At 32.8% G+C, this 23363-nt stretch overlaps 2 protein-coding genes across 3 annotated transcripts in view; both read right to left on the bottom strand.

Annotated features, from left to right (window-relative positions):
• Positions 1–44: 44 nt before the first annotated feature.
• Positions 45–7591, bottom strand: LOC130446883 (UPF0602 protein C4orf47-like). Its single transcript, XM_056783388.1, has 4 exons — positions 7218–7591; positions 2414–2579; positions 1744–2067; positions 45–59 (listed from the first exon to the last, which is right to left on the bottom strand). The coding sequence occupies exons 1-4, from the start codon at positions 7589–7591 to the stop codon at positions 45–47; spliced, it is 879 nt and encodes a 292-aa protein (XP_056639366.1).
• Positions 7592–12960: 5369 nt separating this feature from the next.
• Positions 12961–23363, bottom strand: part of LOC130446297 (sodium- and chloride-dependent GABA transporter 1-like) — a 29059-nt gene continuing 18656 nt past the window's right edge. For both annotated transcript variants that reach the window (XM_056782457.1, XM_056782456.1), the window contains exons 6-11: positions 22603–22841; positions 19174–19390; positions 18295–18447; positions 15945–16148; positions 14699–14866; positions 12961–13215 (exon numbers count right to left, since the gene is read on the bottom strand). In XM_056782457.1, the coding sequence (XP_056638435.1) occupies positions 13111–13215; positions 14699–14866; positions 15945–16148; positions 18295–18447; positions 19174–19390; positions 22603–22841 (1086 nt within the window). In that variant the 3' untranslated portion in view covers positions 12961–13110. The remainder of the gene's footprint in view (positions 13216–14698; positions 14867–15944; positions 16149–18294; positions 18448–19173; positions 19391–22602; positions 22842–23363) is intronic.

Here is a 23363-nt window from a genome sequence, read left to right as displayed (position 1 = left end):
GTTTTCCCTTCTTAGATTGATTTTAGGTTATCTTTCATAAAAAATCAGTCAAAAGAGACCTAAAATTAAAAAATTCATCACTTAGGGTTTGAATATTATATTTAGGAACTTAGTTGTTCTGCAATCCTTTTCAGTCTTATTTTCCAGTCTCATCATCCATCATCAATTTTTCAGAATAAAATTTCTCGTTTTCCGCCCTCAAACGTTTATTTTTCCATTGATTCTTCCATTTACATATTTTTTTACCCATGTATCATGAACTCGAATCTTATTGATTGCTCTACCAGTTTCCTGTATATTTTTTCTTTTCCACCTCTAGGTCTAGCTAGCAATACAATATCGTCTATATACACTAAAATTTTAAACTTTTTCTTTGAAAATGTTCGGAAAACCCTCGTTCCAACAATACCTTGATCTCACTTCTATCCAGAATTAGTTTCACCAGTTTTATTTGTTTTCTTGGAACCCCTATCCTGACCAAATCTTTGTAAATCACATCCTGTACTCCTAGTAGCTCTCGCAGCACTTTTCACTTTATCATCTGCTAATCGCTCCCCTTCCCATATTTTTCGTGGTTAGTTCTCCAATCAATTCATGCAGTTGTTGCCAACTCATCTCCAATATATTCAATGTCGTCTGTATATACTAAAATTTCAAACTTTTTCTTTGAAAATGTTTGGAAAACCCTCGATCTAACAATACTTTGATCTCAGTTCTATCCAGAATTAGTTTCACCAGTTTTATTTGTTTTCTTGGAACCCCTAAAACTCCTTAAGTCTCTCTATCGTATCTCAAGCTTGCTCATAATATATGTAGCTCTAGATTTTGCTGTCAATTATTCTGGTTCACTCTGCTTTATTCCTCCCTAAAGCCTTCTTGATATTTATCGACTTCTTGGGTCATTAATTAATACCAGTATGTTCCTTATTATCCTGACCAAAACTTTGTTAATCACATCCTGTAGTCCTAGTAGCTCTCGCAGTACTTTTCACCTTATCATCTGCTAATCGCTCTTCTTCCCATATTTTTCTTGTCAATTTCACGCAGTTATTCTTCATATTTTTTATCAATCTTCTTTCCTCTGTTTACTTCCTCAATAATAACTTTTTTTGTTACTATAAGTATTTCAATTGATTGGTCTGAGTCGCTCCTCTGGTATCGGACTACATTTTTCGTCCAATATTTTTTCATCTGTCGTAGACATTCTTGCATAGTTTCCATCAATGTTTGTTTCCTCATCAACATCAACTATTTTTTTCTTTCCTCTCTTTCTTTCTATGTCTTCAATTTTTAATCTGTGTATATTGAACTTCATTATTTTATCTCTTGATATGACATGACACCTTCTGCTTAATTTTTTTAAAACCAGAAAATGATCCACCTTCCTTAAGCTTTACTCATCTTAGTACGCAGTTCTTCATTTCAGAACGATGAACTTGTAAAACTTGAGGATCAAAAATAAATTTTTATTGGTCGATTTGATGTGGAATGCCTACAGTAAATCAAATTATAATCACAAGGAATAACTTGAAGGTAAATTTTATTCATACCCGATGAATATTTAATTTAAAAATTGACAAGTAAGAAGAGTATTTCATCTAATATTCGTGAATTATACAGAATAACCAATTAAGCTCGAACGTATTATTAAAAAAAACATCATTCCAAATATTTAGTATAAGAAGGTGCAAATTTTTTCAAAGTTCTTTCATTTAATCTAAACCTAATATTCTCTTGAATCACCGAACATGTGTATAGACTTCTCTGAACAGTGGGCTGAGGAAGCCAAACACCTCCTACATGTTTCTTAGGCTTATCCAAATCCCAAATGGTGAAGTATTTGTTCGATTTGTATTCCGGGAATTTATCGAATCCACCGCATTTGCAACCGCCGAGGAGTTTTCCAGGTCCAGTAGGAATTATATTACCAGGTGGTATAACTGGAAACGCTTTTTCTTTAGGTTTGACATACACTTTACCGGGTTTAATGTTTGGGGGATCAGGATAAGGATTTTTATCGAAATAGGCAGATGGATAATGGGATGAAACCATTGGTCCGTTTAATATCTAAGGACAGAAAACATTATTACTACCATGAACGAGTTCGTAGTGCACGAGAGCAAGTGTATGGTCAAGTGTTTCTTCTGTCCTAACTTCAAAATTATTCGTGTTGTGTTGTGAATTTTTTTATGTATGATCATCTCTTCTGGAAGAGAAGGCCTGTGGTAGTAGTTATATTGATGAGTACTGACATCTTGAGGTTGAAAATTAAAAATCAAATGAACAACCCTCGCATATCTAGCGAGCTGCTAACTGAAAAACAGCTTTTCTAATGATATTTTTATCGAAAATAATAAAACAAAATGGGTTTATTCATCTGCTATTGATTTAAATTTCAAAATAATGTATTTACCTTTCCGAATTCTTTATATTTTGGTTTCGCCGCGTACTTATCTGCCGAATGTGCGGGATAAGGATTAATACAGATATTATTGTAACCGAAGCCTCCTTTTTTACCAGGACTTGTTACGAAATTTCTTGATTGATGTTTATACGGTCCTGTTTTTCTAGTTACCGGACTAAAAAGAAGTTCAATTTTTTAAAATTGTTTTTCATATTAAATTCCTTGCGACTATGGTCCCAGAAGTACTGGGCCCAAAAAAATAAAACACAAAAATTTTGGAAAAAAAGAAATATTTATTGCTCAATGTAATCTCTTATTAGCTCCAGCGATGTTTAATAAGTTCGATACCATTATTATAATTATTATTATTATTATTATAATATAATATTATAATAATAATAATAATAATAATAATAATAATAATAATAATAATAATAATAATAATAATAATAATAATAATAATAATAGCCATCAACTACACACATCAACTCTTCATTGTTGGAAAATCTTTAGCTAGCGAGCTATTTCTTCACGTATGAGAACAGATAATAATCCGAAGAGGCTAAATCTGGCAAATAGAGTGCACAAGCTAACAATTCAAACATTAATTCATCAATTTTGGCCAATGCAATAACGGATATCTCGTTTAACAACACTTTCTTCTTAGCCAAATGCGACAGTTGCTGCATGATTTCTTGCTCAAAACGTTGCAATAAGTTCGCATAATACTCGCCGTTGATAGTTTCTTCTTCTTCAATATAGTCAATGAAAATTATCCCACGTGCAACCCAAAAAACGACGCCATGATCTTTCCTGCAGATGGAACACGGTCTTTGCATTCTTTGGAGCATTGTTCTGATTGTTTTTATATTTCGGTGGTGAAGTATTGGATCCACGTTTCATCCATGGTTATAAAACGACTTTACATCCACCAAACACTCGATAGAAATATCTTCATGACACTGGTTTTGTTTCATTGTGAGCAAATGCTGAAGCTATCTTGCATAGAGCTTTCTCATATCTAAATGTTCAGTTAATATGCGATGTACAGCACCTTTTGAAATGCCCACTATGTCTGCTAGCTCGCGCACTTTCAGTCGACAGCTTTGTGGATTTTCTTCAACATTTCTAGAGTCGTTACCTCATTTGGTCGCTCGACCTCGTTTAAACTCTGATACCCAATATCTTACTGTTGATAAAGAAGAACCAGCCTCAACCAGAATAGAATCTAGTTCATCTCAATATTGGTTGGGGTAATGCCTTTCAAATAAAAGTCTTGTGTCACATAACGATGACCAATTTTTTTCACGTTCACAAATTCACTGAAAACGTTCACTATTGATGGCTGTCATTCAAATACCAAACAACGTGGCCTCTTCAAACTTGAATATGATTTATATGATTGTGTACTGGATATTTTTCAAACAACTACCGCCATCTTCAAGTCAGGCCAGGTATCTTTCGAATATTCTTACCCGAAATACTAAAAATATCAAAGAGTTCTGAACGCAAAATTGATTTACTGAGGCAAGTTTTGAAAAAGTGTTTATAATACTGTTTTATTATTTGCATTAAATAAAATATTTCATTTGATTTTGACATAGCTAATATACTGTTTGTAGTATTTACGTCAATCCTTATCTTAAAATTTTGTATTTAGATTAATATACTATCACCAAAGCTAGCCATTTAGAACCATCATCCTCTGCTTCGATTTTTTTTCATAGTGGACTTTACATGTCCTTCAATTTAAAGTATTGCAACTACATCAATTTCGTTATCCAATATTTTAATATTTTTATTCACCTCATGATTTAGAAGTATTTAATTACAACTTCACGTCTTCTATTAAGTTCTCTAATAGTCCAGGGTATTCATAAAGCGGCCGCCAAAAAAATATACTTTCAGTGGTTCGGCGTTTTTCGAAAATTTCATTTCTGTTATAATAAATGCATTTTTCGATTACATAATTTCTCGAACAATTACAAAACGATTGGAAACCAAGGAAAATCGCTAAAAAATCGTTTCTTGGAGGTTTTCGGGCATGCTGAGTCCAATTCTGGCATTTGCCGAAAGCGCACGAAGGTAGATATTTGTTTGGAGATAGGTACTATAAATTATTATTCCAATTATGATATACAGGGTGTTTAAAAAAAGGTGATCCCGTCTCTAGGATAGATAGAAAACTGAAAAATATTTGGTGTTTGCTCAATAAAAAATTTTTGTAACCCCATCTGTATTCAAGAGGGCGTCGAAAAAAAAATATACATTTTTTACGATTTTGTGGCAACTACCGGCAGCATTGTATCAAAATTTTGTACATATATGCTTTAGAAGCTGATACATCCAATGTTTTTATATCTGACTCTCATAGAGGACGCTAGTTATACGCTTTGTACCAAGTAGTATATAATATTTCTCAGATTCCTATGTATCCTATAGACGGGTTCACCTTTTTTTTATTCAAAATATAACATAAATTTTCTAAAAATTATTGCTTTGGAGAAAAATAGTTTATACACCAACGAGACATATTGTAAAACATTTAAATATACTAACGCTTGTTATAACAGAAAATTCTGTTTGTCAGAGTATTAAATAAACGTTTCTCAGCGTGTAATGTGTTTCTAAACGCCTTCTCGAAGTCAGTTACGTAATTCAAATGAATTTAAAGAAGGCGGCAAAGCTTTCGACAAAATAAAGTATCTCTACTGTTAGCAACAGTGCCCTCTATCACAATTTTGTTTTTCTCTCATTATACATAAATACATTGCTGAAGTATTCAAATTTATTCAATTATGATCCAATTTTTTTGTGTTTTCGTTGTGTCCTGCATCCTCGTAAGTGACGGTTTTCAGTGATAATTCTAAAGCTCAATGAATATTTTTGAAATCAATTCATTCAATCGTTGATATACAAAATGTTTGAGGATTCGTTTTTTTGCTCATATAACGGAATTCAATATTGGTTTGGCTTCATAATACAAATTCATTCCCCGAGAACCCCTGTAGAACCACCTACGTGTACCCCCGGAGTACAATTTTCCAGCGATTTTTCCGGATTTAGAATCGTTTTATAATTGTTCGAGGAATTATTCAACTTCAAAATACATTTATTGTATCAGAATGCCTTTTAGGAAAACGGCGCTACCACTATATGTAGACATATCTTGATTCGTTTCCTATTTTCTCTGGACTATAAAAGCGTCCACATCGGATACGTTCGACTAAACAAATTTGAGTAATCTAACAGTCAAATCGTGCCCTAATATCAATGAATCGCATTCAATTTGATTTAGTCTTTTAAAGAAATGTTTAATTGTACTCTATATTCTTTTAGAGGATTCACCAAGCTGAAGATTATATCAAAATAGAATATAAAATAAAAAGGAAGTACGACCCATAATATTTTCACAGTACGGTACCAAAAATATGGATTGTATCCGTTCTACATGGAGGTGCATCAAGATTTGCACCCAGTGCATCTAGCATCTACTAATTATTAAAATTTTGAACAGTGAATAAAACATATTCTGCCTAAAATTTGGTACTATTCTAAATTTTCCATGGTACTAGTCAGAAATGGCTAATGAAACAGGCTAGTCTTTATAAAAATGATGTTGTAAAAGCCAAATTATAGGAAAAAATTGAAACACATGGAAGTTATACATTTTAAAACTGCTTCCCCCACCATATCGCCCATAACTGAACCATATTGATAAATTATAACAAGCAACGTATCTAATTCAAACTAGCTGATATATTGCGGCTAACAGAAAAATTCCGATTAGCCAAATCTACATGGTTACAAAAATGGTACTAAATTTTAAAAATATAAAAACAAATCTGACGTTTCAGCGTAGATGGTAGGTAGCAACGACTTTACCTGTCCCGCTGTTTCCTTTAGTTCCTCGTAGAAACGACAAGTCGGGAGTTTCTCCGATGTTTTTCTGGTGATAAATCATCAAGCAGTATACCAAAAACTGATTATCATGTCTTCACTTTATGAAAGGAATTTGTACGTCTAGTTCAATAAAATGACGAAAGAATTGCAACGCTTGTTCCAGATCTTAAGGGTAACTGGATATAGACATCAAAATTCAGAGACTACGAATATTCCCATAGTAGCTTTGATTTTATAAAAACCAACAGATTAGAGAGTTACAAATATCCTGTATGTTCGTGAATTGAAGGTTCTAAGCCCATTTATATAGACTTATCCATTTTCTAATAGAATACGAACAAGTCTCGTGGGCACGCAATTTTTGCCTTTGCTCATTGCTGTTGACTTATTTTCGTAGCTTAGATCACCGAGCTTCATTTAACAATAAGATTGAATACAAAAACAACAAATTTCTTCTGTTCTATGACGATATCCAAGAACCTGTCGATTTCCATGGTCTGTTATGGCTCGACCAGCTCATGTCCTACAGCATTCGATATGTCCAATAAAAAATACAGTATTTAGTTATACAGAGATTTACATGTTCAATGATCTTGTGGTTACCCAATGAATAATTTGTCCGTTTTGTTAACCTAACCTAAACTAACCTAACCTAACCTAACCTAACCTAACCTAACCTAACCTAACCTAACCTAACCTAACCTAACCTAACCTAACCTAACCCAACCTAACCTAACCCAACCTTACCTAACCTAGCCTAACCTAACCTAACCTAACCTAACTTAGAACTTTTCAGATGTTATTTGGTGTGAACAATCATACTGAAAAATTGCTTTACTATAAGTAAATTATGTAAAATTGTTAAATAAAATGAAGGTTATATGTGTGATTATGTATGTTAATTGATTACCTGAAATGTTCAAAAGTATTGAAAGTTCCATAATAATCTCCGGGTGTGGAATGTTTTTTAGTTTCCCCTGTAGGCATGAAAGGACTTTCTGAAATATTTTTAAATTTCATCGGTGGTGGTTTCCTTCCTCTCCCTTTTATTGACTCCCCTGTGAATATCCTTTTGAATTCTTTCTCAAAATAGCAATCTGCTTTTCCAGCTTTAATTTTAGAACATTCCCCTATCATATTGGCCCCTTTTAAATAAATGGGTTTTTGCCATGCATATTTCGCTCCATGCAAATACGACATTTCCGAAAACAGTCCAACACGTTCTAAATCGGGTCTACCGAATTTAGCGCCCAATTCTTGGTCTGGACCTGTTGGTTTTGGCATTTTGCTATGAATTTAACGTTTACTGCTATCCACGAATTGAAATTATCGTTATAGAAATATAGTGAATATTTGTTATTAGAAAAAAATATCTTTACGACAAAGTAATGACATATTGACATAAATGAAGTATATTTGGCAGCATAAATATTATATAGGAAACTGTAATAGTTTTTATGTTAGTCCGGGAAGTTATTTAGTACGGTACGAGATAGATTTTTATGGACGAGGCGACGAAGGAGCCGAGTCAAGAATATCTAATCGAATACCAAAATAATAAATTCACGTACGTATATCGTGATATGTTTTATTTTCATACTGTTTTCGATTTCAAATAAAAAGAAAAATTATATTGAAATATTAAAATTTGAAAATTTTATTGAAAAATTCATATATTCAAACTTCTGTAACTTTTCAACAGATAATATTTAAAAGGTCTACTACATTTCATTTTGAAGCTTAAGCTTTAACGTCTAAAATGAGATGCTCTAAAACTGTTTAATTAGTAATGATTAGTGCTAATATTAGTCAAAAATATGAGCTTGTTAATTTCCTAATACACGTTGCAAAGGAAAAAACTGATTATTCTTACTACAATAACAACTTTAAGATAGTTGTCTTTGTTCAATAAATTGCCACTGTAGATGCCTCAAAATTGCCTTATGAGAGTAGAATTACGAATTAATTTACTAGAATAACTTGAACGTTTATCACACTAGGGAAAAAATAAGAAGAAAACATACCGATCGAGAGAAATGAAACTTCATAAAAGTTGTATACTTTTCGAACTTTGCACGATAGCTTCGTAAAGTGACAGTCTAGAGACGAAAATATTATTCCGCCAGTCTTTCGAGATTTAAAGTTTTATCATAACTTGAAATCACATTGTGGATCAATAACGCTGGAACCACAATAGTTATACAGGGATTTGCAACGAATTACGAGAAATTATCGATTGTTGATTTCGTTGATAATTATTTGGTCGACAAATAAACATTTTTTTGTAGTAACACAAGAATGAATAGCATATTGTTATAAAATGGACCTGTACAGATACGAAAATATGAAAAAAATAATTGTAACACGTGAGGTTTTTAAGTTTTTAAGTTTAATATTTATTAAACAAATAATTTCACGTTTTTGAAATCGTGTATATCGACAATATTTATAGTTTACATCTAATAAGCATGCCTCACATCTATTAAGAACAAAAACTTCAAAAAAAAATCACTTTAAATATCAATTAACCCTACTTTTTCCTTTTATGAGGGATTGCACTTTCTCTTTTCAAAAACCAACAGTAATCACAAATCATGGCCGAATCCCATCGTCCTTGTTACCAAATTTCCATTCCAATATCTTGGTGGAACCTTCCACCCAGCTCTTCACTGACAGCTCCAAAATTTTTGGAAAAAACTGTCAGATGGGAATGGAGAAAATGAATTTTCAATATTAATGTCCCGAGTGCATGTCAAATTGTCGATAATGCGAAGGCGCACTCGAGGAAATTATGAGACAATTTGACATGCACGAGAGGGCATTTTGGCAGACTATTTCCTGAGAAAAATTTAATTTAAAATAAACAATAATTGTTCCTTTTCTTAAAATATAAAATTAAAACCAAATGATGTTTATTAATCCTAGACGAAAATTTGGCACTAGTGCAAATTATCGAAAATTTGCACTAGTGCAGTATTATCGCTGAAATTTGATCGTTGCTAGGTAAACATAAAATATTACAGCTTTTTGGTTGGCTTAAATTTTTCGAAGGAAATAGTCAATGACATTCGAGCACCAAGGGATTTGTAGGCGTCTAAAAGTTTATTAACTAACTGTTGATAGTTTGGATCCATATTATTGTTCAAAAATCATCTGACTACAGTAACAAATGCTCTAAGCTACTGCCTGGTGAGCTTTTCTGCAAAATTGTCATCTTCCAGGAATTTTCTTATTTGTAGTCCAATAAAAATACCTTCTTTTAATTTGGATTCATTCAACTGGAGAAAGTTTACTTTAAGGTATTTCAATCTATCACCCTCTTTATCCATAGCCTTTACAAAGTTTTTCATCAATCCAAGTTTAATGTGAAGGGGGGGTAGAAGGACATTTTTGGGATCTACAAGGGGTATAAACTTAACATTTTGAGATCCCGGTTGAAACTCACTTCTTGCTTGCCAATTTGACAAATTTAGTTCCTAGCCAGCCACTAAATGTGGACAACTAAGATATTCAGATGGAGGAGAGTTATATATATAACCAAACAATAGAACTGTCTCGAAGACACTAGGATGGGCTTCGTTTGGTAAATTGCAAGATGTGTTCAAAGGAGATGTGCCAATCAGCCTTAAGAGAAAAGCCTTTAACCAATGCGTCCTCCCAGTCCTGACTTATAGCGCGGAGACCCTGACATTAATTAAAAGATCAATACTTAAATTGTAAATTACACAGCGTAAAATGGAAAGGTCTATGCTCGGCATAACTATGAGGGATGGGATAAGGAATGACGAATTGCGCAAACGATCTGGAGTTAAAGATATTATAGACCAAATACTGAGACAAAAATGGCGGTGGGCAGGACATATTGCAAGGATACAAGATAACCGATGGACAAAAGGAATTCTAGATTGGAGACCGAGAACAGACAGACGAAATCCAGGAAGAACCCCTTCGATATGGACTGGCGATATTAAAAGAATACGGATAAATTGGGTAGCAACCGCTCAGAGCAAAGAAAAGTGGAAGCATTTGGAGGAGGCCTATGTCCAGTAGTGGACGAGATAAGGCTGAATCATGATGATGATGATGAATCACTTTTTGCACTATGAACAATGAACTATTTACTATGAAACTCAACAGACTACTAATTTTTAATGTTTATTATTCTAAATAATACAGTTTAGATATTGTTTCTGCCATAAAATTTACCGATATTAACCGCTCATTTATAAAATTACCTACCTGGTAATGCAAACAGGGATAATTAAGCTATTGAAAAGTGGTACGTGTTAATGCTTAATAAATACTTTTTCTATTATTGGACGGGTATTTCTATTTTAAAAATGTGTTACGAAAATCTAATTTTGGGTGATAGAAAAATTATTATTGACGTGTTACGAAGGTTGCAACTTAAGTTTTTTAATACATGTGATTTGAACACATCAATCGCTTCATGAAGTGTAGAAAAACGGTGATCTCGCGATTAATTTTTAATATTCGGGAATAACAAGAAATCATTGGAGGCCAAAACTGGAGCTTACTCGTTTTCTGCGATACTTTCCCTAATTTTTTTTAACATTTCTGGCAAACAAATGTACAATTAGTGCCAGAAAACAAGCGAAGCTTCTGCCTCTCCTGATACATCAAATGCATTAAACTTCTATCTAAATCATGAGCTTATTGTTTACGTTTATTCTATATATAAATACAGTTTAAATTACTTCCATTAAACTGTACTACCCTCAAAAGCTGTATAATTTCGTTAGATTTAAATGCCTTTAACGTCTCGTAAAATTAGATCAGTTATTTATTATTCTACATATCACTATAAAAGTGTGCTCGAAAGAATTTCTATTCATTTGAACGAAATCGCTTTTGGCATGTCTTTTTCTTAGGAAAATCTGTATTTCATACACGTACACACTGCACTGAGAATCTCTCAATACCCATTAAGATTTACAAGGTTAGACAGCAGCGGATATCCTTTTATCCGATATTGAAAAATGGTTGGAATTTGACGATGAAGATTTCAATCTAGTGGATCCCAGATTTTAGGTTATGATATCATATTTGAGTCGGAATAACAACGGTGGGTTTTATTAAAAAACCTGGTGTGAAATAATGGAATAGTAGAGAAATTTGAGTTGAATTTCATCTATATGTTGAGTGGTTTAAATGCAAAATTTGATAATTGGGACATTAATAGTGTGGCAAATAAGTGAAATAATACTAGTGAACGAGAGAGAAAGAGCATCGGTTTACCACTCCTTATCCACCTCCACTCGCCAATAAATTCAAAACTTGTTATACTCCTCTTTTGCTATTCACACTAATGGAAACATTGACGTCATTTTAATCCAATCAAAAAACAGTAGAGAGAAATAGGAGTGGTATACTGATGCTCTCTCTTTATCTCTATCGCTAGGGCCCATTTAAAAAACTTCTTATACCACGCTCTATCTCTATTTTTACTATTGGATGAATATGGTAGTAAAATTGGAAAAATATCATTTGAATATACTGGACTATTTCCTTCGAAAAATTTAAGCCAACCAAAAAGCTGTAATATTTTATGTTTACCTAGCAACGATCAAATTTCAGCGATAATACTGCACTAGTGCAAATTTTCGATAATTTGCACTAGTGCCAAATTTTCGTCTAGGATTAATAAACATCATTTGGTTTTAATTTTATATTTTATGAAAAGGAACAATTATTGAAAATGCAATTAGAATATACAACTTTACTGGAGGCCGACGATGGTGTTTCTATGCTGCTTCCACCACTTCTTATTGTTACCGTAGATACCAATTCAATGCCAATATGATGATCGTAAACTACGGTATAATTTAAAGAATAACAAATTTTAAACACAGAATTAAGTTTATTTTAAATTAAATTTTTCTCAGGAAATAGTCTGCCAAAATGCCCTCTCGTGCATGTCAAATTGTCTCATAATTTCCTCGAGTGCACCTTCGCGCACTCGAGAAAATTAAATTATCGACAATTTGACATGCACTCGGGACATTAATATTGAAAATATCATTTGAAAAGCTTTAAAAAAACCAAACAATCCACCAGAAATTGAGATAAGATCTAGCTACAATTTTTCTCAAATTTTTTTAGTCGAGTGGAGGCAAATCGCAATAGAGATTTAGAAATTTTTGCATTTGCTGTAATGTAAACTTAGAATTTAAAACAAAAGGTTAATGGAATTTGAGAATCTTGACCTAATCATTATTGGATGATGTGGATTCAAACTAATGTCAAATATCATTTGAATACTGGCAAATATAAGTTGAAAAGCTTTCAAAAAAACTCTTCTCAAATTTTGTTTGCAGCACATGATGAGGAAAATTCTATTTAATTGAGTGGAGGCAAATTGTAACAGAGATCTAGAAATTTTTCCATTTACTGTAATGTAAACTTGGAATAAAAACAAAAGGTTAATGGAATCTTATATATTCTGTCAATGTTATGGTTACTTTAGCGATTTTTTAGTTTTTGTACATATTAACTCAAATTCATGAATATTCATCATACTTTTCAGTTTATATTTGTTACTCAGTATTATTATTTCTTCCATTCAGTTAATTTTCTTCGGCGTCCAACGAAGAAACTACCACTTGTTAGTGTCATGAATTAAAACCTCAAAATATTTCATAAACTTTTTAATTAGTTAAAATTTAATAAAATATAATACTTTGGAATCCCTTAGGTAAAATCATTTACAAAGTCAACAACTGCATTGCTCTGTATCCAATATAGGGCCAGAGTTTTATTTGCGTTGTTTTTGACAAAAATTTTCATATGACATTACTCGAACTTTGTGCTAGTAACTCTCCAGTACTTTTATCACAAATTGAAATTTTTCTTTGGGCCACGGTCGATTTTATACCATTTTTGAAATTCTGAAAATAAAAATTAAATTCAAAATTTAGGAAAATAAATCAGTTAAAAAAAATAGAAAAAAATAATGGTGATGAAAAAATTGACGTCGCTAAACACGCAAATAATGAGGTAAAATTGAAAAATAACAAAGGATTATGCCGCCATTAGTACACAATTGAATTTTAGAATTAGAATTTTAGTTTTCTATAAGTTATTTAGAAAATTTGAACGAAAACATTCTTCGCCCACAACTCGCTTTGGTCATGAAAAAATTTGGATTTAATATTGTTGTGGGATAGTGGAATACCAAAATCTACTCGTTTTTTGTATTCATTCCACAATAAAAAAGAAAAAGCTAAGAGAAATGCCATAAACCACCTAGGATCATTCTATAAAAATTATCACATATAAAGGACTAAGAAATCCACAATTAGCGAAAAAAAAAATCCACGAGATATATTCCACCTTACGATTCCATAATTGATAGTAGGATAGTAGGCGGCCAAGGATAGTTAGGCACATATCTCTTATAAAACTCTTATTGAATTACCAAAGACCGATGTCCTTTGAAAGCCGACCAGGAGCATTTTGACGTCATTAAGTTTGCCCAAGTGTTTAAACCGCTCACAGATGACTTGGTTTGCAGTTTCTTCCTTCTCAATGCACAGGCGGCACTCCGGTTCATCCTACCAATCTCTAAGAAATAGAAGACTCGCCAGTAATCTGGTGAAAAATAACGATATATCGTCTCGAACAGTTGAAGACGTTTATATAAAGCAGGGTTAAGCAACAGAAGACCAGCCAAAAAATCCTTGCTTATCAGAGAGCACGAAGTTCAGAGATTATATTCTGCAAAACTAGATCAGAATTGAACCATCATTGATTAGAAACGGGTTCTGTTCTCCGATGAAACTAGAGTTGGTCTTAAAGCAAAGAGAAAGGTTTGCCAGCTGTAATATCTCTCCTAAAGTGCCTTTTTATGGTGGCTCTAAAGTGTTTTGGGTAGGAATTTGCTTCGATGCTCAATGTGTAAGAATGTCCAATATAACTTAAACAACATTATTATATAATTTTTATTCTTGCAAGTCAATGTTGGTCCCCACGGGGCTAGACAAGTTATTGGCTACTTACATGGTATTAATATCCCTTTATCAGAGTAGCCACCTAACAGTCCTGATATGAATCCTATTGAAGATCTATGGGACTATTGTATAACGAGGATTCGAAGTCATTGTATCCCTGTTTCTAAACATAACCAACTCATAGAGGTAGCTATTGAAAAATGGGAGAATATACCGAAAGCTTTTGTTGAACATTTGATTTTAAGCATGCCGCGACGCATGTATGCAGTGATAAGAATTGGAGGATTTCCTACGCGGTATTAGAGTCGATCCACTGGCATTTATTCTCTTTTACAGGTTTTTTTTCTTTTTATCTTTCAATTTGCATTAATTTATCCAGAAATTTACATTAGTATTAAATTAATAATATGATTATCTTTACCTGAATAATACTGCCAGGTTGACTCGAAATATAATATATTAGATATGCTGGAATCCACATCATCGAAGAAAAACTTAGTCCTAACCCTATAATATCAGCCCATAAGGGATATTCGTAGTTACCATAATAAAGTCTTTGGTATTCAAAACATTGACTAATAAAAATCACCTAAAACAAATTTTTTTTCTAGGAAAAACGACAGTTTGTTTTTCAAAAGACCATAGACAGAAAAACATGTTTTAGTAAAATAGATAATATGTTGTTACTTTTTTTTATAATAAATATTGATTAGTAAATCATTTAGTCTTATAGTTTTCTTCCTCGGTGTTGATATCAATTCTTCATCAGACCGTTGTATCTTTTCTGGTCTGTGGATTTAAGATAAATAAGTTTCAATGCATAAAGGCGAATGAAAGCCCCTACTGAGATTACATATGGAAACAGGCAACCTTTGAAAGTTGTATATGTATAGAAACAAGGCCTGGTTGTATTCTCCAAGAACTTCAATAGCACATTTTGATAGATCTAGTTCAGATTCTTCCAGCTATTTGATCCTCTACAACTTCAATTCAGTTTCAACAAAATCTCATTACAAAGTTTTGTTTAGAGCTCTAAATAGCTTTATAATAAGTCCAGGTAAGGGAAAGTCTTCTATTTTTTCTTTTAGCCCATATCCAGAGTTTTTTTTTTGGATAATATTGTTACTTAATCAATGAAATCAACAACAGGTACGAAGTATCGATTAAACTTTCGGAGTATATATTCTTATATTTCTTTTACTGTGTGGTCTCTGAGTGACACAATGTTTGGTACCCCTATAGTCTATAGTCATAATTTCATGAAAGTGAAGTGGAAAAACTCCATGGAAAGTTCACTAATCGTAGATCTCAGTGATTTCTGAACTACTTGGTTAACTCGGTGCACCAAATCAGCAGTAGCGACATTCCACAACATTGTTCTGTTCTCTGCACTCATCTGCACATATGGTGTTTTTCAGCAAAACTGCATTCTAAACTTTGTAGTGAATACTCTACTAGGGGAAATGTGCCTTAGTTGGCATACCGGACGAGTAGGAATACTGGTTCTCGGTTCTTCTATTCAGTATGAATATCGCCAACGTTTCCAGAAATTTACACAAAGTTGATTAGCATAATGATGGAATATTCATGATAAATCAATATTTTCATAAATTCTTTATTAGTAACTTTGAGAATCGGATAAAAATTTTCATAGAAATGTAACTTACAGCCATGACTAATGGTGTAATATACTTCCAACAAATCATCCAAAATAACGCAGGTTTTACACCCATCATTGTTTGTATACAATCTGCTAATCTATCAACTCCGAAGAACCATGAAATTGCTATGGTTTGGAAAAAGCAAACCCATAATAGTGACATCCCGCTTGCGGAATAATAATCCATTAATTGGAAAATATACATTCCACCCTAAAATATATTAATAAAACCTCATGAGGCTGTACAAAAATCAATTACAACAAAAATATTTAGTAAAAAACACTAAAATTGATAATTGACAAAAATAGAAAAAATGGTATTGAACTGTAAAACATGATTTAGTTCAGTTTGATTCATAATTTGAAATAGTTGAATCTAAAACTCAAATGTAAACTGTATACCTTAGTAAATTGTATGAAATACACGTTTTTGTTTGTAATCAGAGGTATATCACCTACATGATTCATTCCAATTTCTACATTTTTCTTTAATTTCAAATTCACACTAAAGCTAGAGATGCTCAATATATAGTTTTTTTTGGATCTTATCAACCTAAATACAATGACCTACTAAGATGTCCCAAAGAATTCTCTCAATTGGATACAAGTGTAATTCAAGCTGCACTTTATCTCGTTGTACCAAGTGGGATGGTTTTTGTCCTTCAGTCGTAACCGATGATTTGCTGCATTGGCCAAGAGTTGAAGCACTTCGAGATCGGCGCTACTCTCTTGATTTGTTGACAGCAAGAACAGCTCTGCGATTTTAGCACCCCACGTGCAGAAATATACTGTCTGAAAGGTCAAAAATTGGTCATAAAAGGTCAATTCGTCAGCTTTAGAAAATTTCTTATCACGGGTTATTAAAGTTTTTCGCGTAACTACAATGACAACTTAAGTAATTTTTTTTCATTTCCATATATAGAATTTCTATGAATGAGGTGCTAATTCTCATTGACCTTGGAAAACTTTAACCTATAATAAACAATTCTCTAGCGTTGACCAATTAATTAGACTAACTGACCTTTTATGATCAATTTCTGACCTTTTAGATGGTTTAACTGGTGAATCCAAATTCCGCACATGGTATGCTACGATCGCAGAGCTAGTAGAGACTTCAAGATCTATTAATAGATATGAAATGAAATTTCTCGAGTTGTAAAACAAAAGTAACTAAGTTTTATAAATATACTACATCATAAATAGGTACGTTTGTATGTCGTTTAAGACATCTCGTAACAAAATATATTAATGGTCTTATTATAATGGTATATATTGCAGTTTTGAAAACTTGCTTTAAAAAAATTGACTGAAGTTTATTTGGAATTCACACTTTATTGGAGTATTATAATGCTCATTCATTCTTTAATACTCAAGTTCTAAAAACTGTCAGAAGGAGGAACATGGGACTTGAAACCCAAAATGATGAGTGTGATGTACAAATCCATTATCAAAGGCTATGCAGCTTTCATATGGTATGGTAAACAATCCTAGACAACCTGTCTTTCGATAACAAGCGCGACACGGTCATATCCCTTGGTAGTACTACAAGTCATCTAGAGCCCCTTTTGAAGACCTTCATAGATAGTGAAGCATTACGGCTCATGGGAAATAAAATGGAATTCAAGTGAATGATGGAATTGGTACTATTTGAGTTGGTGGTTTAACTTTAAATTCAAGAATCAAACTTTTTTTGATAATACAAAAATATCAATCATTCAGTTGAATTCTTGGCCCTCCTCATATCATAGTTATTCAAAACTAAACGTTTTTACCAATTCTCTGATTCCAAAGTGGAAATTACTCGACTAAATACTGTCCTAGGTCCAATATTTATCTTATCGTTTTGTATTTTATTTTTTAATAAATTTACCACAAGCAGAGCAAATAACAAACTTCCCTAAACTATAATATTCGTGAAAACTTTTTGAAATTATACTTTGTATGTCAAATTTGGAGGCTTCTTAATTTGTCCTGACTTGTGGTATTAATAACCAAAACTTGAAACTCAACAAACTGAATCTGTTTGAATAAGATGACACCCAGATTTAAGTATTCTCTAAAGATGATGGACAATTACATCATTGTTGGCTAAAAAGACATTATAAGGTAGATTATATAAAACTGAACACACTACATCTACACTAACACACATAACAACACCATCTGACGCCAGTTTCGATAACCAAATTATCGTCTTCAGAGACTTTCAATCTTTGAAGACTAACTTGGTTTTAGAAACCAAATACCCCTACAATAATTACAATTACATAAAATTGATACATATATTTTCGTGTATATAATTTCAATATGTTCTCAACTGTATTTCAATTAACCTAAATACTTCCTGTTTGTTTTACCTGTGTTATCATAGGTATACCAAGTAGGAACATAATGGAACAAACTCCTGCAGTAAATAAATGTCTATGGGATCGTAGACTCTGCGACCAATTATCCAAGATTCCGGTAATGAAAGATTCCACTAAGCAAAACTCACTGTCAATACCCAACAACTGAAAATATGTAATTGAAATTTGATGTTTAATATAAAAGAAAGCAAAATAGATTGTACTCTCCATCGCACCTTTAATAGATTGTACAAGACTTCACCTTACATTGAGATCTCATTACAGGTTTTATTTTGAAGACTATTTACAGTATCTGCCATAATCTTTATTATATCACACTTTGTGCTAGTTTTAAGGAGCTTATTAGAGCTCGTCAGAGTAGCTCTTCTTCTAGTTCCAGAATCTTCATATTATATTTTGTATTCTATTATTTGTGCAGGCTTCAAGAAGCTCTCATCTTCGCTCTTAAAAATTCCTCATCCAAAGCAATTATGCACTAACTTATTAACTAGGTAACACGAACTCCCTCCATTTTTCCATGGAGTCTGAACTCGCTGCTAGGTGCTTCCTGGTGAGATAACCAATAAGAAGATGTAGCATATATGATATCCATACCCTTCTTGGATATGTTGTAAACTGCTTGGAGTCACCCAGGAAGCTATTCTTTCTTATAAGCGTATTTTTCTATTATAAGACAAGTTCAGTGAAAAATGTTTAAGCTTCTTTCATCTCAAGTATATTGGTCTCTTAGATACCTTTGAACCGTAATCAAACCCAAAATACCTTGATATTCTTTTCTAAGATAGTTTGAAACGTGAGATGAACAAATATTTTGCTGGATTTAGTGACAGTGATCGTGAGCTATATCCAAAGTGAATTCTTCGTACTTACCAACAACATAAAAAAGAATGTAGCTGACCAAAAAGAAGAACCGGGTAATTTTAAAACAACTTGTGGATAAGTTATGAATACAAGACCTGGTCCACTTTTAACCACATTGCCGACATCTGTACCTTGTTCTAATGCCAGATGTCCCAAAATCGAAAAAGTTACTATTCCAGCTATCACAGAAGTCATAGTATTTACTATACAAGTTATCACAGCGTCTCTAAAACATAATAATATAATCAGAAGGAATAGCTGATCGTATAACTAACATAATGAGTTATGACCAGTTTAATACAATATTAAATAATCAAAATACAAGAAAAATACTAAAATAATGAACTTATCTAATTGTGAACACTGACCACCCTTTACGTCACCGAACTTGGTGAATGAGATCATGGTTTATCCATGGAGTTATTTTGAAAAGAATCAGAGAATCACTAAACGACAAACTATGAAAAAATGAAGCGGGATTCGAAAGTGGTAAATCTTTAAGTGACCATCTTGCGTCATTGATAATAATTTTTGAGGAAACAAAGAACAAAATCAAAATATCTGATTAAATTTTATTGAAGTCAAAGTAGCATTTGACTCGATAAACAAAGAAGTAATGTGGAAAATATCTATCAGATAATTATTTCTTATAAGAATTGCACAGCCGGGATACAACACGAAGGATCCTCCAAGCAAATCAAATTAGAAAATTCAACGTTGCAGTAGATTGGATAATGAGGTAAACAGAAAATAAAAGGTCCGGAATCAATTGGAGCCTATTCGAGAAAGTGAAAGAACTTGAATTCTCAAATGATGTAGGTCTATTAACAAAAAATATGAATCACGTGCAAAAGAACAAACATCATTTGGACTGAAAATAAGCAGCAAAAAAAGATGTTGGAAGACAGCAAAACCAATACTTGAAGTGCCATATACTTAGGAGAAATAGGAATAGAGCAAGTCTAAAAATTTTGATATTTAAGTAGTGAAAATGATATGAAAATAAGCCGAAACATAACACCACTCAATAATTCTTGTGATTAACTAAAAAAACACATTTTTTTCCAAATATTTATATATAGTCGATGAACAATATTAAATGCGCATTCCACAATACTGAAACCATAACCTTCTCAACTGACTCTTGTACCTATGGACGGAATTTTTGGAACCGTTGGTGATAAGGTGGAACAACCTGAGTTTACCTTCAGTCTCTGAAGATGATAACTTAGTTCTCAAAACGCACGTCAGGCATTGTAATTGTGTGGTCAGTATAATGTAACAGACAGGAGGAATAGAAACAGACCTGTACAAACATGGAGAAGAACTATCGAGAAAAAACAACAACAGAAAAACTTAACATGGAAATAGGCTAAAGAAAAAGCCAACTTACATAACAACTCATGAGGAGCTACTGAAACACAGACAGGTGCCATTTGCTCAACTGGGAGCTATATGAAGATGATGATGAATACAATATTTTATATAAGACGATAACAGTCTTTGTAGTCACATACATCTTATCAAGAGCTTCGTTTTTGAAATTAATGATTACAATTTAGATTATTAGGTAATTTGAAAACGTCACAATCATTCAAATGACTTTTCTTCCCCCAATAACAATGGTAGTCGATTGGCTTGTACAGAACGACGATTCCATCGCTACTATTATAGTATAACAAACTAAATAGGAAATTAATTGGTCGAATAAAAACATTCAAACGAATTCAAATTAGTTCTTTGTTTAATTAACATGCCAAACGGAATTAATCTTATATCGAGCACAAAAAAATCATCATTGATCAGTGTTGTCATATCTTTTCTAAAATACGATGTCTATCATTAACAATAAGCAGAATAAAGTATTTTTTAGTTGAATAAAAAGAGAAATGAATTACTGATGTTATCTATCACAAAATCAACAGTGTATGTACGTTCTAGGGCGTGTTTTTTGCGTGCGCTGTACCATGAAGAAAATTCTTTTGAATTTTAATTTAGACCGACATTATTCTAGCCGATTCACGTAATAAGAGGATTAAATCAATGTACCGGTCACGTTATTTTTAATGAATGAAGGACGTGCATAATTGAATGAAATGGATAGATATACGAGGAGTGTTTTACAGAAAAACGTCGTATGTCAATATTTTACATGAATCTGACAGATAGTTGACTAGCCATATAAAGAAAACTATTTTTCTTGTTAGGTGAATATGAGAAGGGAAACATTGCAAGCGTTTTGACATAGAAACGAATAAAAGTGCTTAGTATGAACAGGAATTATGCTGAACGCCCAGAATTGTCTTTTACTATAACTACTTCAGTTATAGTTAATAAAATCAATGCAGAATACTACGTGGAATAGCTAATGAACTGATTAACGTAACCAAAAAGTTACACACGAGGTTTGGGACGAAAGTTTTGAGATAGACAGATAAATACCAACCAAAATATCAGATTTAAATGCAGCAACCACTTCTTCAAATCTAGAAAAACGTTGACCCCGCAATTTAGTTTTGATCTGCGGGAATAAGAAGGAATCATTGGGTCAAACAAAGATTGTACGGTGGTCGACTCACCAATTCGATGTTTTGACTGTTCTAAAGCATTTTTGTTTGAACTGCTGTGTGAGAGCTCGCATTGTCGTGGTGGAGAATGATTCGTCTTCTGCGATTGGTTTCACTAATTGTTTTTTTGAACACTTCTAGCAAACAAATCATGATGTACCATACAGAATTGGTCGTTCTAGGGTTAATCTTGCTCAAATGTCCAGTTGAGTACAATAGAGGAAGATTCCTGTGATTTTAATGAAGAGACCAATGATTCAGACACATTTAAACAATTTATGAACATCCAGCAAGAGGAAGAAATCGAAGAAAACAACATGACTGTTAAAGTAGACTTTCAAGAGTATTAATCTGATTGAAATATCTAAAGAAATCAAAACAATAGTCAATAGTTATATCTGGAACTTGACGGGTATTGTTCCCTTAAATTGTCATGATAGTTAGTGGAGTAGGTCTACAGGGGAAACCATGGTGAAAAACTGAGCCGAGTACACTATCTTCCAGGTAACATGGAAATTTTTGCATATCATGTATTATGTGACTATTAGAATCACCGTATCTCAGGAATGGTAACTCTTAAAAAGAAATCTTTGAAATCGTTTTGTAGAGAATTTCAAAATCTACAACTTTTATTTGAGTTATATTTTTTTAAATTTTCCGTTTCAGAGAAAAATGCAAAAAACCTCAAATTTTGACATTTAATTTCGAATAGCTTTTGTAGCACACATAAGATCGATGGGGATTCTTAAAATTTTATTTGTAATATCAAACTCCAGCTCTATATCAATATTTGGCTTTTCGGGAATATGTGTCATTTAAAATGTCTATATTGACCGGACTATAATGATTCGTTATGAAAAAATGTTCTTACTTATAAGAATTGTGGTGGAATTTATTATAAGATCCCAATGCTGGTAATGCGCCGCAACCAATACTATAAGCGAAAAAAATTTGTGAGGCTCCGTCCATCCACGGTCCTGGAGTAAGAAGAGCTTCCCAACGAGGGGTAACGTAATAAAGTAAACCAGTACTAGCTCCCTCCAACATCACAGCTCGAACTAACATAATTAGAAGTATTACGTATGGAAATAAGGCCGTAAACCACACCACCTACAAGTAAGTTATTAGATTAGGTATAAAATATAATAATGTACCCTTAGTTGTTAAAATACTCATAATTTTATCGGGAATTTTATTCGAGTCCCATCTCAGTGAAGTCCCAACACCCCAAATAATGATATTTAGTAATTTATTATAATTATACTTAGAAATATTTTCATTTATCAAATAATGGAGAATTTTTTAAGAAAAAATTGAAGGGGCATTTCGATTCATTTGGAATTATCGTAGGCGTAATTGAAAACCAGGCGTTTTCGAAACCGCATAGAGTTTCAGGCGAGTAGCCGATCGGCTCTCTCGAGTCGTTCGGTTATCCTACTCGCCTGGCGCGCCAGGCGTTTTCGAAAACGCCTGGGATACTAGGCAAGTAAAGAAACAGTCATCTCGCAGCCAGCCAGGCGTTTTCGAAAACGCCTGTTACACCAGCGATGCGTCGGGCGTTTTTGAAACACTGCGATGTGCAGAACAATTCTATTTTTCGCAAAACTTTTACGCTTATTTGATGAATGTGCT

Source organism: Diorhabda sublineata, chromosome 7 (assembly GCF_026230105.1).
Source record: "Diorhabda sublineata isolate icDioSubl1.1 chromosome 7, icDioSubl1.1, whole genome shotgun sequence".
NCBI classification, from domain to species: domain Eukaryota; kingdom Metazoa; phylum Arthropoda; class Insecta; order Coleoptera; family Chrysomelidae; genus Diorhabda; species Diorhabda sublineata.
The sequence above is the reverse complement of the archived record's forward strand: the minus strand, read 5'-3'. Positions and strand labels throughout refer to the sequence as shown.